The 20,247-nt window shown below is 41.3% G+C and overlaps 1 protein-coding gene across 4 annotated transcripts; it reads left to right on the top strand.

Moving 5' to 3' along the window:
* Positions 1-5,049: 5,049 nt before the first annotated feature.
* Positions 5,050-20,104, top strand: LOC119798817 (SWI/SNF-related matrix-associated actin-dependent regulator of chromatin subfamily E member 1-like). Of its 4 annotated transcripts, none has more exons than XM_038308443.1 (11): positions 5,050-5,151; positions 5,695-5,753; positions 8,883-8,926; positions 9,371-9,469; positions 12,780-12,860; positions 15,399-15,530; positions 17,942-18,113; positions 18,223-18,395; positions 18,476-18,577; positions 19,425-19,656; positions 19,727-20,104. In XM_038308443.1, exons 2-11 carry the CDS (start codon positions 5,747-5,749, stop codon positions 20,059-20,061), a joined length of 1,377 nt encoding a protein of 458 aa, XP_038164371.1. In that variant the 5' UTR covers positions 5,050-5,151; positions 5,695-5,746; the 3' UTR covers positions 20,062-20,104. The 4 variants fall into 4 exon arrangements, with proteins under 4 accessions (XP_038164371.1, XP_038164370.1, XP_038164368.1 ...); XM_038308442.1 differs by having other exon boundaries at positions 12,780-12,872; positions 19,730-20,104; XM_038308440.1 differs by having other exon boundaries at positions 12,780-12,872.
* The last annotated feature ends 143 nt before the right edge of the window (positions 20,105-20,247 follow it).

Below are 20,247 nucleotides of genomic sequence, written 5' to 3'. Positions count from 1 at the left end.
CCAGGGTACATATTATATATAAAATATTGATTCAAGAACCTATTGGTGCATTTATTATCTCTAATGTCCACATGCTCAATTTGAAGCTAACGGAGTCTTGGAATTGAGAAATTAGATATACTGTTTTTAACTGACATAAGGAGAACATTAGGTATACAACGCAGTGGTGGCCGGTCCATAGGGGGCGCTGGGGCACCGCCCTCCCTGATAAGAAGAGAGAAACGTAAAATATATTTTTACAAACTAACTCATAAATGTCAGTTTTACTCTCTAGAGCAGGGGTCTTCAATGTTTTCGAGGCCAATGACCCCCAAACTGATTGCGAGATGGAGCGGGGACCCCCTAATTATATATATTGTATGAAATTGTGTTATATAAAACAGGTCCTATAGTCACATATGGAGTCCTGTAACGAAAGTAATTTCTCCCTGGGATTATTAAACTATTTCTGATTCTGATTCCTGGTTGATGGGACAGGTGTTGTCAATGAAACGGTGCCCAGGTTTGAAAGAGCTCCTGTGTGTCGCTGAATGTGTGCATTGATGACTGAAAGACATCTTCTGCTTTCATTTATCTGTTTACTACAGTGTGTTGAATTCATGTTAATGTGTATTTAAAGACATTTTAATTAGTGCAAAAAATTGCAGGAGGGAATGTTAAAAAAAAGTAATCAACCAAGACTTTCGCGACCACCATGCAGTACCTCCGCGGACCCCCTTGGGGTCGCAGACCCCCTGTTGAAGACCTCTGCTCTAGAGTGTGTACCTATAAGCAAAACAAATTATATAAACTACATTTCCTTATCTACTGTCATTCATTTGTGGATTTCCACAGACAGACTCCTACCTTCTCTGTCTTGGGGTGCTGCCCCCCAAGTGCAGAGAATCTGCCAATCATGTACTATTTCTAGGTCAATTTAATAATTTAATGGCCAATCAGCGTCTCAGAATTGTATGGTCTTGGGGCTCTGAAAATACTGCCCTTTAACAGGCTTCTGCACCCAATGTGCAGGTGCAGACAATTAGAGGGACGATGGCGAACGTAACGAGCGAGGTGCAGCTTCCACCAAATTCGGTGAGATCCTTATTTATCTACCCGTTTGCCAGAAGAACATCCCTGTTGAAGGATATGAAAATTTCATGTCATGGTTATTGTGACTGTGACAAATCCACCTCGTCACTTAAAACAACCTCTCTAACTCTTACATTACAAACTTTGCCTCCTCACTCACCAGTGCATACATGGAACTGCCCCTGCTTACCTCAAGGAACTCCTCACACCGCCTCCAGAACCCTCCGCTCCACCACCTCCACCCACCGACTGCACCAGCCAAGAGTCAAGCTCTGCACAATGGGAGATAGGGCAGTTGCCCCACAACTCTGGAATGGCCTCCCAGAGTCCCTTAGGGTCCCACAGAGTGTGGAGGCGTTCAAGAAAGGCCTCAAGACATTTTTATTCAAAATGGCCTTTGAACATTAGTTAGTATTTTATCCGTGTGGTTTTATGGTTATTTTACTGTTTTGTTTTTACTACGTATGTTATTTTATTGTAATGTCTCGTTTTAACTATGTATACTGTTTTTATTGTACGGTTTTGTTTTAACTAGGAATTTTGTAGCCCTTTGAGATTTTTTTTTTAAATGTAAAGTGCAATACAAATAAAATGTATTATTATTATTTTTAACTTTGTGTGCCACACACACATTCCTGTTATACTGTGCTTGTGAGGACCAATACACTCGCGCTGAGCCCAGTAGCTCCATTAACTGAAAACACACAAGCTGTTGCTGGTTACCTGCTGGCGCATTGAGGGTGCACACTTAATATTTCAGTGGGGTTAGCCGTGTGTGTGTGTGTGTGTGTGTGTGTGTGTACGTGTTTATGCTACGGGGACTTGTCATCTTCAGTCTGGTGGCGTCTTTGCTGGGTTCAAACCTGAGGCAACGCTCAGTAAGCGGTTAAAACGCCAGAGTTGTTGGAATGCGGAAGTGACGTCACCAACACGTGACTCGCTAAATGTTTGTCAGATTATATATTTTTTATTTTATGTTTAAAAGTTTGGTGTAATTGAATAAGTCAATTAATCTTTGTAAAGGAATTAAGTTGTAAAAATTATTTGTTTTTGTACATCAATTGTTTGTGGAGGTAATATATGGACAAAACTGATTAATGAGAAGAAATCAGAAATAAGAGAGCCTGAGGGGAGGGGCTTAAACTATTTAATGAGGGCTGTGGGAAGAAGAGCGGCCATTTTTGTTTTCTGTTTCTTTGTTACATTGCTGGTAACTGGAGGGAGGCTGAGGCCCAGAGTATCTTGTACATGTTTAGTTTCTTTTGCACCCTGTTTTGAGTTTTTTAGCACAATAAATCACCAACACCGGTAACCCGACTGAGCCTGGATTCTTGGAGGCCAAAGAACCCCGTCACAGTGACCCAAATCATCACTGTTACTGTTATTATATAGTAAATTAAATCATTACTGTTAAATTGTATTTATTGTCCAATTGTTTATTTGAATTCTTATTCTGGATTAGTTGGAGACATACACTAGGCTATATCAGCCCCACCAAAAATATTTTTCACCAGCCGCCACTGCTCCTTATCCTACTTGAAATTTGGCATCACTTTTGTGAAGGGAATGAAAAATCTGATTGAAAAAACTATAACAGCTCTGTTGAATTGATATATGGTACAGCTCAGAGATGTCTGAATTTACATCTTCCTAGTAGTTGCCCAAACCATGAACTATTAAATATTAAAAACTTCTTTCACTGGAATTTGTGTTTTTGACAAAGAAAAACCAAAATTTCCCAGTTAGCAGATGATTCTACTTCATTCTGCAAAAGATAAATAAGTTCCTCTAGAAACTACAGACCTAAACATTCTTCCAATGATCGAATTCATTCATTCTGTGTTCAGTTGTTGATCAAAATCTTTCATTAATTAGAAAGCAGTCCTGCCACTTGTCATTCCAAATTAATATTAGCTAGTCAGTCCCAAATGATGGTCTATAAAGGTGTCTCTGGGATCAAACAACAAACATCTCATGATGGGTAAAATTTAAGAGTTTTCTCATCATCATGATGGCATTGGTTACAAAAAGGATTTCTATACTTCTGAATGTTCCAGTGAGCACAATAGGGCTATAATCCAGAAGTGGAAGGAACAGAATTTCACCATAAGCCGACCACCGCCAGGGGCTCCTCCTAAGAGTTCTGACAGAGGAATGAAAAGAATTATCAGAGGATTTTTCCAAGAATCAAGGACCACTAGTGGAGAGTTTCAGAAAGACATGGAAATAACATATACAATCTTTTCAAAGAAAACAATAAGTAATGCACTCAACCTCCATGGCCTGTATGCACGCTCACCACAAAAGACTCCATTGCTGAAGAAACAGCAATGTTAAAGCTTGTTTAAAATTTGCTGTGCAACATTTAGACAAGCCTGTGAAACAGTGGGAGAATATAGTCTGGTCAAATGAAAACAAAACTGAAGTCTTTTGATGCCATAATATACATCATGTTTGGAGATCAAATGGCACTGCACATTACCTCAAAAACACCATAGCAACAGTGAAGTTTGGAGGTGGGATTATCATGGCGTGAGAGTGTTTTTCAGCATACGGTACTGGCACACCTCAAGTAATTAAAAGAAGGATGAAAGAAAAAATGTACAGAGACATTCTTGATAAAAGTGTGCTGCCATCTACCAGGATGATGACGATAAACGCACAGCCAAGGAAATGCTCAATTGGTTTCAGAGAAAGAAAATAAAGCTGGAAATAAACATGTTTTTTTCTTAGCAAATTAGTATTTTATTGTCAATAATTGGAATTTTTGCAATCATTTAAGTATAATTTTATCAAATATTATCTCAATGAAATTATTTGGCAAAAAAAAAAACATACCCTACTGTTATATCTTTAAAATAAAAGATCTTAAAATATATTGGAATGCCATTATAAAACTAGAAAAAAAATATAAATCAATCATTTCATCCGTTTTCCATCACACGGATGCTGGTGTCTATCTCCAGCTGTCTAAAGGCGGGAGGCGGGGTCCACCCTCGACAGGTCTCCAGTCCATCGCAGGGAAACACAGAGAAGAAAAGGACAAACAACCATTAACAGTCACACTCACACCTAAGGGAACTTTAGAGATGCCAATTAACTTAACAGTCATGCTTTTGGACTGTGGGAGGAAGCCGGAGTACCCGGAGAGAACCCAACTATGCTCAGGGAGAACATGGAAACTCCATGCAGAAAGACCCTGGGCCAGGAATCAAACCCAGAACCTTCTTGCTGCAAGGCAGCAGTGCTACCCACTGCACAACTGAGTAGCACTAATAAAAAAATAAAATAATAATTGTATTGTTTTCATTGAATAAATCAATCGAAATAAAACAATTATTTAATCATTTTAATTTACATGTAGCAGACCTGTAGGTGTTCTTTTTTGTTTTGTTCTTATATTTTATTTTGTTCTTGCATTTGTTCCCTATAGTTGTGTTTCCTGTAAAGTGTACAATCAATCATCAACTTATATTATCTAAATTGTATTTCATTTAAAAAAACACTCAACAAAGTTCCATACTATATAAAAAAAACAAATCCCTCTTTTCTTTTAGAAAATTGTATATATGTGTGTGTGTGTGTTTTTGATTTGTTTTTTTATCTGGTAAGTGATTATTACCTATCTCAAGATATCACATCATTAAAAATAAAGCGACTTCTAGACGTACGAAGGAGTATTAGGGTCAGGCTAAAGATTTTTTTTAATATATATTTTGAGAATTAAGTAAATAAATTACGAGAATAAAGTCATAAAATTATGAGAATAAAGTCATAAAATTATGACAATAAAGTCATAATATTACGAGAATAAAGTAATAAAATTATGAGAATAAAGTCATAAAATTACGAGAATAAATTCATAAAATCTATTATAATAAACTCATAATATAATAATAAAGCCATAAAATTATGAGAATAAAGTCTGAAACTCCAACCAAACATGATTGTCTAGTTTCCCAGCTCTTATTCTGAAAGGGTCGTTTCCCTTCTAGGAGAAAAACTAAACACTTCCGGTTTGTGTGTGATAGGGAAAAAGGCGGAACAGGAGGCCTCTCAGAGGGAACAAAGGCTGCCGGGGTGAGCGGTTTAGGAATTTATTTATATTTATTGAATAATATATTTTATATTATAATATGCTATTGTAAACATATTTTAAATTGCAGTCGCCTTGTTTTGTGTCGGTAGTTTAGCATGACAGTTAGTTACTTAGCCATCTGGGGTGGATACTTTCTGCTAACTGCTAGCTTAGCATTCTAACAAAATGACTGCATTCTTCTGAGGTTGGACTGTACGTCTGCAAGGAGTTTGTTAAGATTATGTTTGTGTTTCTGTTCATAAGTAGTGTTGTGTCAATGAGTTTAGACGGTTAGTGTCACAGAGGTGTAATATTCCTCTGCTTTAGTGTTATCTTTTCATCTTGTAGGCCAGGCCTGTTAGCGTTAGCCTACATTGCTAGAACTCGGTCGTTGTTCATTGATGCTTTCCAAAGATTTTGATACCATCTTTCAGTCCATATTTCGTTTTGTATTTTCGCATTTAAACATTTTTACTTTTAAATGTTGACTTTTAGTGGTTGCTAAAATAATCTGTGTTTTTTTATTTTATTATTATTATTTGTAGATATTAACCAACATGGAAACAGTCTGATCTTTGTAATCCAGTGTCCAGCAAGATGTCAAGTAAGTATGAGTATGTGTAAATAAAAGTACCTGGTTCATGTTTTATATAGTAACTTTAGCTAGTTTTCCTTATCTTGCCGCTGTAATGAAATTTTGTTTTGCATCATTGGTGCAGTTAATAACAAGGTTTAAAGTTTTGTATGATAAACTCTCTCTGGTCCCCCTCAATGCTAAAGCAATGAGGTTATGCAATATCTCCTTGGTGTTATTTCAATACAGGACAGTTTTTAAAGCTCAGATAAAATCGACAAATTATTGATAATAACCTGATAATAATTGACCCATAATTGGACTGTGAACTAAAAAGGAGCAAAAAAAAATTTAAGCTTCACTAAGTGTTCACCGCTGTTACCTGGATCTATTGTCGTCTTGATTAAAAACAAAAATCACTGCCTTCAGACACACTTGATATTAGAATTTTTTAATTGGCTATCAATATTCTTAAGTATTCTATAATATAAATATTCAATATTCTTTCAGCTTTAATAGCTATTTTCTCCTTTTTCTTTTAATTCCCTAAAATAATGGGGGTGATATGCATTACTTCCACACTGTTGCTCGGGTAGATGGCACCTCTGAGCCCTTTGTCATACTGTGGTGTCTGTAGTAGAGGCAGACGTGGAATGACTCAAACCCAAAACAACATGGTTTCTAAAACTTACATATACATATATACAGCACTTGCTATTTTATCTTTACTTTTCATTGTGATATTAGCTGGGTAGAATAGCCCAACATATTATAATAATGTTGTATCTCATCCCAAGTATTATGATGCGTATCGTGTCACAACTTGCCAATACTCACCCCATGTCAAAATAATTGGGATCAACCTCATATAACCCTCCATAATTTGAAGCTTTGGATTATTATATGTAATCCAGACAACCCTGCTCTTTTTGTTCAACAATCTGGAGTCTTTCTGCGTTTTAGTTTTCCATTTGATGAGTATCTTTCTTTTTTTGCTTTGATAAAACGATATAGTTGCTCCACACAGGCCATGAATAAAAAACAAAACAAAAACTAAATAATAGATCAGCAACCTCTTGCTTCTTTTAGGAATACGATCAATTTCAGTGGAATTCACAAATTTGACATGAGAAATGAAGATGATTATAATAAAACGTTTCAATAGAGCAATACGGAGATTATCAGCTGCCTCCTGTGATTAGTTATAAATAGACTGAGAGAGAAAAGCTGTTGTTACGAAGCAGTACGATAAAAATGCTGTTTCTGGTAATTCAAACAAAGTGCAGTTATGGAACCGAAGCTGCTTTGAGTCTAAGCAGGCCATTGGCTGGGCCTGGGACAGAATTGATGAGTCGGGCGCATTAAATTCAGAATTTGTATGTAGTGTATTTAGATACGGACACGCACATATATGAGGTCTCAATTTTTTTAAATAAGCTTTTCTGGAAGCAAGAGAAACATTTAATAGTTAAATAAGTGAAAAATATTTATTGATTTATTAAGGGTAAAAACATGTATTTATTTAATTGAAGTGTGTCAGGTAAAATTTTAATGTTTACAAATAGAGATCTTTCCAGTTTTTAATTTATGAAATATGCGGCACGTTTGGCTTTCCATTATTGTCATCCGCGCTTGTCGGCTACCATTCATTCTTCCTGTCCGCTGAACTGCTGCTAGTTTTCCTCACATGCCTGGAAGATGTCTAGTGCTGCTACCACAGATGATCTCGCTCTCCAAATGGAATTGAACGATTCAGATTAGTTAGAATGAATAGAAGGGGTAGAGCGTAGCCGCCTGTGGCCCGGGCTGCCTGTCACAACTCCATTCCAGCGCTCGGATGACGTCATACACACTCCGCTTTGTTTAAAAAATATAAATATAACAAATATAACCGCGGATGTCTGGGGGACAGTGATTGGCCTACATGTTCTGAATGCTGGCGTACCATAAAGAATAAATGATGAACAGTTTAGTTTGTGCCTTCAAGTCGTTGCCCATAGGAAGACGTTACTGGATATAACCTAACGGAATATCTTCAGGACGGCTCCAAATGACACAAAACTTATATAGGTGAGTAGAACATGATGGAATAACGTAAAATCAAAGGGCCAATGTAAAAAAAAACAAAAAAAAACTGATCCTCTTCAACTTAAAGCTGTACGGCAGGATTGTCTATTTTTCATGTGCACATCAGCAATGTTGCAGCTGCGGACGCGCCATGCAGTCACCTTAGTCAAATTAAAAACTTCTCAATCTCTTAAAAATACCCATTGGACCGGGCTTAATTATAACTTTATCCAGCAAAGATGGGGAACAAACCCTTGACAGAATCTGTAAGGAACAGAAGGTGAAAATCAGAGCGCTTATAAGGTGTGACTGCCTTCTCAGGCTTTAGCAGATGAGGGCGATCTAGAGCTGTTCCAGCAGCTTCTTCAGCGGAGAGCTGCTGTACCCTTCATGTTAAAGTGATGGAGCTGCTGCCTGATGGTGTACGCAGGGGAAGATTGAGCTTCTGTATTTTCCTGTCTCCACTTTATGTATAGCAGCTTGACAAACTTCAGTGGCACTGTGTCAGCAGCATAACCAGTTAGAAGGAACGGCTGGTGGGGGTGTTTCCCAGTACTGCAGTGGATAATCGAAAGATAGTAATAATAGGAACAGATTTTATGAAACTTAAGAATAAAGTTCCGATTTCCTTGCAAACATTTTTAAGAACATCAGCCGGCGTGATCCTAAGTGTGGTTAGCACCATTAGCATGACAATTAGCGGTCAGGTATATCCCTGTATCTTTAGATGAATACGATTTCCAAAAGACCTCATGTTAAAGTGATGATGGTCGTGGTGTCATAGCAACAGTCTCCTCCAGGCTCATCTGGTCCCCGTTCCTTTATTATGGATATTTTTGCCTCAGAAACCTTTGAAAACAGATGAAACGGAGGGCTAATGGGTTCAGGGTTCTGTTGAGCTTCTCTGTTTATGTTACAGGGCTTTGCTCTGTAGCAAATAATCTAGAAACCTCCAAACATCTAACTGATGCTAATATAAATTCCTATGTTGGCTTTTTGTTCTGAATTTTATTTTTTCAAACCAGCTGGAATTTAGAGCACTGTGATCATAACGCAGGTTGTCTTGCTTTTCTTCTGTTTTTTTCCCTGCAGAGCGCCCATCCTACGCTCCACCTCCCCCCCCTGCCCCAACCGCAGTAAGTATTTCAGTGATGGTCTCAGCTCCGTTGTTTCTACTCTGAGGCCAACAGCTGTGCTGCTTTTCCACTCTGCCCTTTGCTTTTCCATTTCTCCTTCTCTGTCTAAAGTTGCCACCAATTTCCATCACCGCTTTCTCTCCTGCTTCTCCATCATAAAACTATTTAGGTGCTCAAACAGAAATGAGCATAATCCTGATGGGGGTGTAGTTAAGCCTGGAAGTTCTCCGCTGTAGCGTTAGCAGACCCGAGTGCTTGTTTTAGACTTTCTTTTCCTTGCTTGCTCGTTGGCTAGTCGTGTCTTTTTGCTCTGCATGATGAGGTCATCAGAAACAATGGCTCATGTTTTCCACTCCTTTTTTATTTCACCTCGTTTGTTCCTCTTCCTCCTCTTGTTTGTGAGCCATTTCTCATTCGTGTTTTGTCTCATTTGTCTTCCATCAGCAAATGCCTTCCACCCCAGGGTTTGTGGGCTACAACCCTTACAGCCATCTGGCCTACAACAACCTCCGGCTGGGAGGGAGCTCCGGAGGCTCCAGCAGGGTAATGAACGGATGGAGGATCTGAGTTTGGGAGGGAGGGAGGGTGGGGTAGGATGCTGTATTTCTTTTTAAGGAATAAAACATTCAGGGAGTTTCAGGGAACATGCTAAAGAGGTTGTTGTTGCTTCTCTCTACATGATTCATTGTTGTTGTAGGCAGTCCTTCCATTCATTTTACGCCGTTATTCCAGACTAGCTGACCTGGTAAAAAAGCTGTTAATCGCAGCAATGAAGCTTTTTAAAAAGCTTACTGTTTTTGTGTAATTTGTTTTTCCTGCTGTACGGATGAGGCATGGGCCGCTGTGAACTTCTCTACATATTTATTTAGTATTGCTTTGGTAATAAAAATCTTTTAAACTGATAGGAAACTTCTAATTGTTTTTATTAAAAGCACCAAATGGCTTATCAACGCCTAGGTCACTAACGCTTAAAGTGTTTCAACTTTAACACAGAAAGTCTGAGACAGAAGATGAGTGTGTGACATTATTAGTTCCCCTTGGAATACGCTGAAACACGCCGCTTGCATCCGATTCCTCCTGCTTCAATTAAAAACAAATAAAAATAAATTGGCAGGTGGAGGCTCGGTCTACGGATCACTGATCTTTGTTATTTTCTATTAGGGCTGGGCGATATAGAAAAAAAGCTTATCGATAAAAAAAAAATGGATATTGATCGATATCGATAATTATTGAAAAGATTTGAAACCATATTTTATGTGCAACTCTGCCTGGACTTTTTATAATATTGCTAAATGATTTAATTTTAATAAAACACACAAACACAGACTTTGAATTAAATCTTTATTTAACCAACTTTTTTAACCATAACAGAATTGTTTTAAAGAAAAATAACTTAAGAGACCTGAGTTATGTTATTAAATACTGACAAAGCATAAACTAAAGGGACCAGAAAAGTGACCAAAATAAATATAACAAATAAATAAATGCCCCCCCACCGCCGCCCCCGTTTCCTGCTTTAACCTGAGTTATTACTTTGAAGTTTCTGGCCCCTCAGCATTTTTATCTCAATTGTTAGAACTACGTGGGAAACTGCCCAGAACTGAAAATATATATATATTTTCCCGAAATTCCCGAAGATTCCTCGGAGGAGAGCCGCGTCGGGGCCTACACAGCTCGTACTCCTGCGGCTGTGAGCGGCTGAGATGATAAAAAAAAAAAAAAGTTGGTTTCGTTATCAGACTTGGTTTTCACTGGTTCCCTACGCATTTTCCAGATGACTGTGGTTTGTTTTTGGTCCGACTTGCCATAACCGAAATACTGCCAAACTGGCGAACTACAAAAACCTTTCTTTAAAACAATTTCCTCTGCCTCTCCTTGCTGCACAGCTTCATGTGCTCTGTGTTGTGGTTTGAGAGGGCGGCGCTTGGTGACAGCGTGCCTGGGTCCGCGATTGTGATTGGTTGAGAGGAAGCAGTGACTAGCATAAACCTACATGCTAGGCTACAATGAGAAGGAAGGAAAACTGCGTTTCTTTTTTATCGAACTTTTATCGACCCTCTTTTTTTCTATTGCGCCACACGTCTATTGATCGATATATATCGTTATTGAATTATCGCCCAGCCCTATTTTGTATATCTTGTGGAGCTGGGAAATAACATGATGGGTTAAATCAGCGTTTCTGGGAGCATCCTGTAGTTCTACTGAATTTCTGGCTTCAGGATTGTCAATTTTAACCTTGAACCTCCAACCACAATTAAGCCATTGTATTAAAAATAGCTTGAAAAGGTTGTTTAGGGGAGGCAAAAGTTTAGATTTGCTCAGAAACTATTTTAAAACTCAGTGAATCATTGAAAAAGCTGAAAGAAGATCACTCTTTGATTTTCCTCTGGTTAAACTCACTGTTTTTTTTCTCTCAAATGCCTATTGGTTGTAAATGTCATCACCGTCTGCCCCACTTAAACACCATGTGGTTCCAGACGGGGCGAACGTAGCAGGTTTAGGTTTTCCTCCAAAGCCGATGCTTTTTACTTGGTCATCATGTTTATCTCTTGTTAGTTTTCTTGAAATCATGCAAGCCTACATGAAGGATTTATCTGCCCAGTGGAGCTGGCAATCGGTTTTTAAATTGAGCTAGCTAATTTAAAAGCAATCCACTGGACTTTGTTTCCAAGTCTGAAGATGTTTCTCTTCCCATCAGGTTTTCAAAAACCTACAATGCAGCAATTAAGTTGATCTCTTACTGCTATCATTGCAACCCCAACCCCCTTTACAGGCGAACTGAAGACTTGGCCTATTCATTCAGGCCAGCAATTCCCTTTAAAAAAACCCTTTCAAAGACAGGTATGGGGCATGGTATGGGGCGACCCCCATTCCTAAGGGGTGGACCCGTTCGTCCATTTAACTTGCATGTTTTCTAAGCAAAAGATTCGAACCAGGCGCTTGCAACCTTCATAGAGCACTGCTCTAACTCAGTAGGCTAACTCCCCATGAGCCACAATAGAACCTCATATTTCACCCTTTCAATGTGTGATGATAATATAGAAAGAAATGGGAAATACTGGATGCAGTCAAGGTTTACTGGATGTGCAGAAAAATTTTATTTTTGCCAAATAACACAAAACTTCAGAAACATTCAGGTTCTGCTGAAAAGATCTTGATTTAAATAATTTCTTCCATTCCTCATTCAGTAGCAGATATTTCCTCAGATAGCTCACGTGCTTTAACTTCATGTCTCGCTTTAAAGTTGAAGTGGACATGGCTGATGTACGGACTATTTTTAGTCCCGGGGCCACAGTTTGCACTTAAAGCTAACTTTTTTCCTGTCCCAGTCTTCCTTTGATCAAACTCTGCTAAACTAGCATCAGAAATCCCAGCAGCTGAGTCTGAATGGAGCAGACTGGTACTAGCAGTAGACACGCTGCTCTGTCAGGCTGTTTGCTGTAATAGGTGCCGTAAAACCTGATGTTATCCAATCAAAAGTGACCAATTGAGCGCCTATGTGGGCTGTGTTTGTCGCTCCATATTCTCAGTGAACTTCGCTTTCGCTCGTGTTCATTACTTTAAAACTGAACGCCGTTCATGCGCAGAACTGACATACACACAGCTTCCTAACTGCTCATTATTAGCTTGATGTAAGTATGGGGGGTTCAGGAATCATTTCAGCAGTTCCTCTGCCATCCTAGGTAAAGTTTAGTTTTTTTTCCCCTTTCATAGCAGACACCGGCCCATTCCTGGTTCCAACCAATGAGCTACCTTTTTACGGTGTTTTTGTCTGCCCTCTTCCCCTCCCTGTCATGCTGTCCCATCTGAAATACCATCCTCCTCTCTTCCTTCCTGTGTTTTTTTCCCACAGAACTCCTCAGGGATCACCGTCCCAAAGCCTCCCAAACCTCCAGACAAGCCTCTGATGCCATACATGCGGTACAGCCGGAAGGTAAGCAGGAAGGTAAGACACCCATCTACGGTGTCTGCTTTTACTGCTTGTCCTCCCCTCCCCTGAAAGGTCTGCAGGGGGATGAGGGCGGGAAACAGCCAAGCCATGACGCCTCACCGCCACCTCCACCCAGTGGAGCTTCTTCACTCTCCTGTTCTGTCAACTACAGTCCCTTGCTCTGCTGCCTCTTCTCTGGTTTCCTCATGTCTGACCTGTGGGGTCAGAAAACCACTAGCTGCAAATTTCATTTTACGAGTGGATCTCAGTAAATTAGAACATCAGTCAAATGAACCAGCTAATTAAAAGCCGACTTGAATAACTTTATAAGGGTTTTTTCTGTGTGCTGGAATTTATTTCCACACTGGGCTCCTTTGGCACGCACTGTGACACCAAGGAGATCCTTCTCTGGTTCTGCTGAGGTGTTAAGCAGCCCAGGTGGGTTCAGCTCATCTGCCATGTTGCTTCTGATCTCTCTTATAACAACTCTAATGCTACATTCAGACCGCACGTAGCAAAAACGCTCCTTCGGTTTTGATGCTTGTACAAGTTTATCTCTGGCGCGCCGCTGAAGCATCTTTGCTTCTCTATCTGCGCGGTCGAAAAGTGGGTCTGATGCGCATTGTGAGGAGCTACTGTTTGCCTGTAACAATGGCAGCTATATATTTGCTGTGATCAGTGGGTAAAAAGTAGTTTTAATGTGTTTTTAATTGGAAAAAATCCACCTGAAAACATTGAATCTGCAGTCAGTTAATCAGGATTACCATTCTGCCTTCAAATGTTATTTCACTGTCAGAGCAGCTCAGACCCCCGTACACCGGCGGTGCGCTGTCACTGGGAGTCCCGTTCTACAGCAGCCCCTTGCACAGTCCGCTACTGTTGGTGGCGGCTGGAAGTAGAGGTTAGTTATGTTTGCTGGAAGGTTTTGACATTTTAAGTCAATTTAGGTCAGCTTCTTTGATTGGTTGATGTGGCGCGTCGAGCAGCATAAGTACAATTCTTCCAAATCCAGCTGCTGCTGCTTCCAAAGAGCCTCAGATGCTCAGAAGCTCATGCAGGACCTTTAGCTGTGCCTTGATGCTCGTCAACCACTGACTTTGCTTTTCTGCAAAGCGGTCTGAACATAGCATAAAGGCTGATTTATACTTCGAAACTAGGTCGTCTGCGTGTGTGTCGCAGTGAACGCAAAGTAACCGCAGACAGTGCTGCAGACAGGAGGCATCTGATTGGTCAAATCTACATCTGCTTTCCGGTTTGTTTTGTTTGTATGACCGCAATTACGGAAAACAACTCGTGAAAGTTGGACCAGCTAGAAGAGCGGGGTGCGCGATTCCCGCTGTTTTTCGCCCTCATGTCCCTCCTTTGTCGGACAAACTTGCCCCCACTTCCTCACCCCCTCGGCCGCATCTAGACCCACAGCTAGTCTGTGACTGCTCTCTTACGTTGTGGCGTGGAATAACAGCACAGACCACGCTTCAATATTGAGCATAAATCAAAATGTCTGCATCAAGCTCACTGCGACACACTGCTGCAGGAGGATAACCAGCCCTTAAGGCTTCGCCTTCGGGCAAGTGACTTTAACATTTCATTTGCCCAGAAACAATTTTTACTTGCCCAGTATAATGTTTGATAAATATAGTTCCTAATTTTTATTTTTGTATCTATATCAATGAAACATGTTTGTTTTTTTTTAATGTTTTTTGTAATTCAGTATTTTTTAAGCTTCCAGGTTCCTGGTGTGTATCTGCATGCATCAGATAATGAACTCAAGCCTACATTACCGTGTTAACATGCTTTTCAATCCTTCCTGCACATTCTTTTCAAACTAAACTTTGCTTTAAACTGTTGTGTGCTTGGAAATATATAAATTGTAATGTTAGAAATCTAAAAAAACTTGACAGGTTAAAAACTTAAGATAAATCACAAGACAGAAGTCAATGTCACAAATGAATAACTTTTATTTTAGAGTCACGTTTATATAAGATGATACTATTAATATAATGTGACTTTTCTAGAGAATGATTATAAATAGTTATTTTATTCAGGGTTTCCACAGTCTGACATCATTTCAGAATTCCCTGACTTTTAACTGACTCAGGATTAGTTTTCCCTGACAAAATAAATGCAGCTGTATTGTCGTTTTGGTTACTACATCAAAATTACCGCCATCTGGTGGAAAATCTCCCGGCTTTTTCAAATCATGGGCCTTTTCAAATTACGCGAGAATGTGTACAAAACCACAAAAATGGTGCTGGCAACGCTTCTGCGTCGTTTTCATCGAATGTCGGTGATTTTAAAATAATTTTGAGTGATAAATATTTTATTTTGCATTTGGCCGGCGGGCAATTTCTGATGAAATTGTAATTTATTGAGATCAACTTGTAGATCTATTTACTTGGACAGATCTTTCAGCAGAGATTTAGAATAAAAACACTAGTTTAGTTCCTTTCCTTGGTTTTCCTCCTGTGTTTTTCTCGCTTCCATGTAAGCTGCTGTGATCTGATGGTCTGTGTTTGTCTGCATCTTTCATACCGACTGAAGGTATGGGACCAGGTGAAGGCCTCCAACCCAGACCTGAAGCTGTGGGAGATCGGGAAGATCATTGGAGGAATGTGGCGGGACCTGACCGACGAGGAGAAGCAGGACTACCTGAATGAGTACGAAGCTGAAAAGGTGAGCTGCTGCTGCCAGGAGGCCGTGCACAGCGTGGGAAACGTTTAGGGTCACATGATCGCCTGACCGAACTGGAACAGAACTGCTGCGTTTTCTCATGTTTGGATTGTTTTATAGATATTCTTTAAATCAGCAATCTGCTTCCAATCCTTGAAGCAACGCTGTGTAACCTCTTAACCAAATGTTTAAGATGCATTACATGAGTTTTAGGTTAGTAGTCATGACCTGATCTTCTCTAAACCTCAGAGGGTCGATCTGGTCTGAGCTCCCCCTAAAAACCAGAGCTAACTAAGCTAATAGGTGTTAGCCGATCAAACAGCTCTGACCCTTGACTAATCTGACATATTCCCGATGCAGGATTTAATCCAGAGGGGTGAATGTTTCCTCGTCTGTTGCTTTGACTTTTGGATTCCTGCAGATCCGGATACTTTCTGTTTGTTGTAACGTTATCAAACTCCTCTATAAGCCAGTTTATGTAGGAATCCAAACATGTAAATCCCTAAAGGTGATTGAGGCTAGAAGATCAGAAAGGAAATCACATCGAGTCAAAAACAATTATGCAGCTGTAAGCTGCGAGGTTTTCTGTATTTAATAATCAAAAACGGATGACTATAAAGAGTTAAACTCTTGCAGCTGTTTGAAAGATTTTAAACTTTGCTTAAAATAATAGACATAGACTGAATAGAATTGCCTCTAGGAGAGAAATTCAGGAACTAGCTGTGGGTCTAGATGCGGCCGAGGCGGTGAGGAAGTGGGGGCAAGTTTGTGTGACAATGAAGGAACATGAGGGTGAAAAGGAGCGGGGATCCAGGTGGGAAAATGGTCGCAGCGTTCTCGCGCACTTCGCTCTTCTAGCTGGTCCATCGTCACGAGTCGTTTTCCACAATGGCGATCATACAAACAAAACAAGTCGGTAAGGAACCAAACAGGAAATTAGGGCTGGGTATTGTTAAAAAAATTTCGGTTCCGGTACCAATACCGATACCTTCACTTCGATACCGGTTCCTGAACGATACTTTTTTCGATACCAGGTTTATAATATCAATTCGGAAAAAAAGAAAATTACACAACATAAAAAAGTACAAATCTTGAGTTTTATTTTAAGCTCTGATTTTTCCATTTACATTTTTCCTCTTACATAAAAAAAAAAATTCAGTATCTAATATTCACTGTTACATTGTGAGGACCTTTTTACTTAGCAGTTTTCCTTTAGAAAAATTACCATGTCTGACAAACAAGCCTGTTGAATGGGATCCTACTGACAGCGCACCGCTGGTATGTGTTGGTCTGAGCGGCTCCCACAGAAATATTGGAAGGCAGGATGAACTGACTGCACTGATTAAGTTTTCAGGTGGATTTTCCCACTTAAAAACATAATAAAACTACTTTATTCCCACTGATCACAGCAAATATAGCTGCAAGGCAAATAAAGGATAGAGTAGCTCCGCCCAACGCGCGTCAGACACACTTTTTGACCGCGCAGCCAGAGCAGCAAAGCTGCTTCAGCCGCGCGTCAGAAGCTGGTACAAGCAGCAAAAAAGGAAGCAGCAGACGTGATTTTGCTGCTCCTGCTGCGTCCAGTTTGAAAGCAGCATTCTCCAAGAGTGTCTCGCATGATTCACTCCGCTCTGGCTTTGCTCCGCCCACGGGCTGCTGAGAGGAGGATGGTCGCGCCGGCTGCGGTCCGCTCTTCTTGCAGTCAAACACTGGGCGACTTTCTGCTCTTAAATAGTTTCCGTGCACGATATATTGCATTGCGCACTATTAGCATCAGTCTTAATAAAGTGAAGCCGCACTTTTGACCTGGGGGGCATTTTAAAGGGGTTCTGCGACGCTCACAACCAGTTCACATGAACCCTGGCTGTAGGCGTGACGACCTGTGTATTTTTCCTGGATGACGCAATCACGTTAAGTGTTACAGCCAATCACCGAAACTTGGTACCGAAAGACGAGGCATGTTTCGATACCCTGTAGAACCGAAGCATTTCGGTCGGTACCATAAAAGTACCGAAGTTCGGTACCCAGCCCTACAGGACATACGCATAGAGTAGAGCGGATGTAGATTTGACCAATCAGAGGCCTCCTGTCTGCGGTCACCTACAATTGTGGAGAGGTGCAGCAAAGTGTCTGCGGGAGGGGCGGGGCATATCTGCGTTCACTGCGACACCTACGCAGACGACCTATAGTACGAATCAGCCTTAAGCTTTCCTTTCACTGGTTCTGTTTGTTATTCAGGCTAATAGTCTAAGTCTTTGAAATCTAGACTGTTCAAAGTTGTCAGATCTTTCTGTTTAGCCTTTCGGATCGTTCTCAGCGTCTGTATCGCTGCGTTATCCGAATGGAAACATCTTTTAAGTTGTCCGATTTGACAGGTTTGAGTTAGGCTCTTTCTTTATCCTTCCTGTTTGCAGATCGAGTACACGGACTCTCTGAAAGCTTATCACAACTCTCCAGCTTACTTAGCTTATGTAAACGCTAAGAACCGTGCCGAGGCGGCCATGGAGGAGGAGAGCCGGCAGAGGCAGAGCCGTTTGGACAAAGGGGAGCCATACATGAGCATTCAGCCGGCTGAAGACCCTGATGGCAAGTTCATCTTCAAAACGCAGAACCGAGGGATCCGGCTGATGAACCAACATGCTGAGAGCTGAGCTGGATGGTGTGACCTGAATGAATCTAGTCTTTGTCTCTGCAGACTACGACGACGGCTTTTCAGTGAAGCACTCTGCAGCCGCTCGCTTCCAGAGGAACCATCGGCTCATCAGCGACATCCTCAGCGAGATCGTCGTCCCCGACGTCCGCTCTGTGGTCACCACCGCCCGCATGCAGGTCCTCAAGAGACAGGTCCAGTCGCTGATGGTGCATCAGGTTGGTTGCCGTTCAGCAGCTGTGTGACTGGGCGGATGATGATGGCTGCCGCTGAGCTCTTCGTCTCTGGATCTTTTCAGAGGAAGCTGGAAGCAGAACTTTTGCAGATTGAAGACCGCCACCAAGAAAAGAAACGCCGCTTCCTGGAAACTACTGATTCCTTCAACACTGAGCTGAAGAGGGTAAGAAGCGTCTCACATCGATGCATGGCTTAGTTTAGTGGAAGGGAAGGCATATTTAATTGTCAAATCATTCTGGTATGGAATTAAATCTGTGTCGCTGGGATTTGAATTAAAAATGCCACTGAAATTTAAATGTTGTATGTTTGTACTTACTGTTTTAGCGTTAGAATATATTCAGAACAATTTTTTGACCTAAACAAAAAGTTCATTGTCATTATTTCTACAGCTGAAATTTCATTTATTTTCTCTTCAAGTTAAAAATTTGCATTACTATTTCAAAGTGATTACATTTTCAATACTTATTTTTCAGTTTAATTTTTCTGTGTTAAAAAAATCTGCATATAAAAAAATTCAATGGTGAGTTTATTACTTTAACTTTTCTGTAGTTGAGTTAGCGTTAGCTTGCGCGACCAAGTTGCTAACTGGTTAGCAAGATGCTTCCGACACACCAGCCACAATCGAACTTGCTTGCGAACGTTCCGCCACAACATTCGCACTTCTAGATAATTGACCAATCACATTCACTTTATCTGGAATTCAGAAATGCAACGGTTGGAACAGCCGCTTCCCTACGACTTAAAAGAAATGTTTCCTGGTGTTGATTCAGGGCAGGAAAATATGTCGAGGTTATAAAAATATAAAAATCTTTTCTTTGTTTCATTAGAATATTACTTCTTTCAGCCATGTTTATCTATAGATGTTTGTTAATAAAAAACTTTCTAACTCCTGGATTTGTTTCCACTCTTCCCAATGATGAGACGGAGTGGAATCAAGTCCAAACTGGGATTTGACTCAGATGTTCCTCTGAGGAGGAGTTTGGCTGCTGCTGACCGTTCCTTGTCTCCAGCTGTGCAGCCTGAAGGTGGAGGTGGACATGGAGAAGCTGGCAGCAGAGATGGCCGCTGCAGAGGAGGCTGCGAGGCGGCGAGCCGAGGAGCGGGAGCGCGAGGCCGCCGAGCAGGCGGAGAAAGCGGCGCAGCAACAACAGGAAGCCGCTGCTAACAAAGCTGCCGAGCAGAGCGGCGCGGACTCCGCCTCAGGGACCAAAGAGGAAGACAAGCCCACGCCGATGGAGACGGGTACGGTTCTCTGCACTGGAGCTAAATGTTTGCTTTTATCTGGGAAGTTTCATGTTTTTCTTCTGCCCAGCAGACGAAGCGGCGCCTGCAGAGACCCTCTCGGACCAACAGTCCGCTCCCCCTCCTCCATCAGACCCCCCCTCCCCCCCTTCCGATAACGCAGGCCTCCTCCCGGAGCCCCCAAGGGAGAGCAGCACTCCTGTGAGCAGCGCCCCCAGTGACGACAGCAACAGCATGCCCCCTCCGGTGGATGGAAACCCCGCAGCTACGGCGCCGTCGGACCCCTCAGGGGGACAGGAAGCGGCTAACCCTGGAGCTGCAGCGCCCCCTCCTTCTTTGGATGACGTGGTCCCCCCACCACCACTACTTCTCCCTAACCAGAGCAGCCAGCAGTACGACATGTGAGAGTTTAGTTAGAGCCTGAGTGTAGCTGTAGAGGTGGAGCCTGTAGCCATGGGCTCCCGGGGGTCCGGTTCAGCTGCTCTGAGTCCCCCCCCCCACCCTGCAAACCAAAGGGGCTCATTTACTGCCTGGATCAGCCAATAGAAATGCTCCCATCCTTCTAGTTTCTTTAAGACGCAGAGCTGCTGC

The sequence above is a fragment of the Cyprinodon tularosa genome, unplaced genomic scaffold, assembly GCF_016077235.1.
Source record: "Cyprinodon tularosa strain WSP-4 unplaced genomic scaffold, ASM1607723v1 ctg637, whole genome shotgun sequence".
In the NCBI taxonomy this organism is placed as follows: Eukaryota; Metazoa; Chordata; class Actinopteri; order Cyprinodontiformes; family Cyprinodontidae; genus Cyprinodon; species Cyprinodon tularosa.
This window is presented reverse-complemented; position numbering and strand designations above follow the sequence as displayed.

Excerpts from the sequence above, each read along its gene's own strand:
- LOC119798817 (XM_038308440.1), top strand. Across the intron at positions 12,873-15,398 it reads GCCGGAAGGTAAGCAGGAAG|GTATGGGACCAGGTGAAGGC; the intron begins GTAAGACACCCA and ends TACCGACTGAAG. Across the intron at positions 18,396-18,475 it reads AGTCGCTGATGGTGCATCAG|AGGAAGCTGGAAGCAGAACT; the intron begins GTTGGTTGCCGT and ends GGATCTTTTCAG.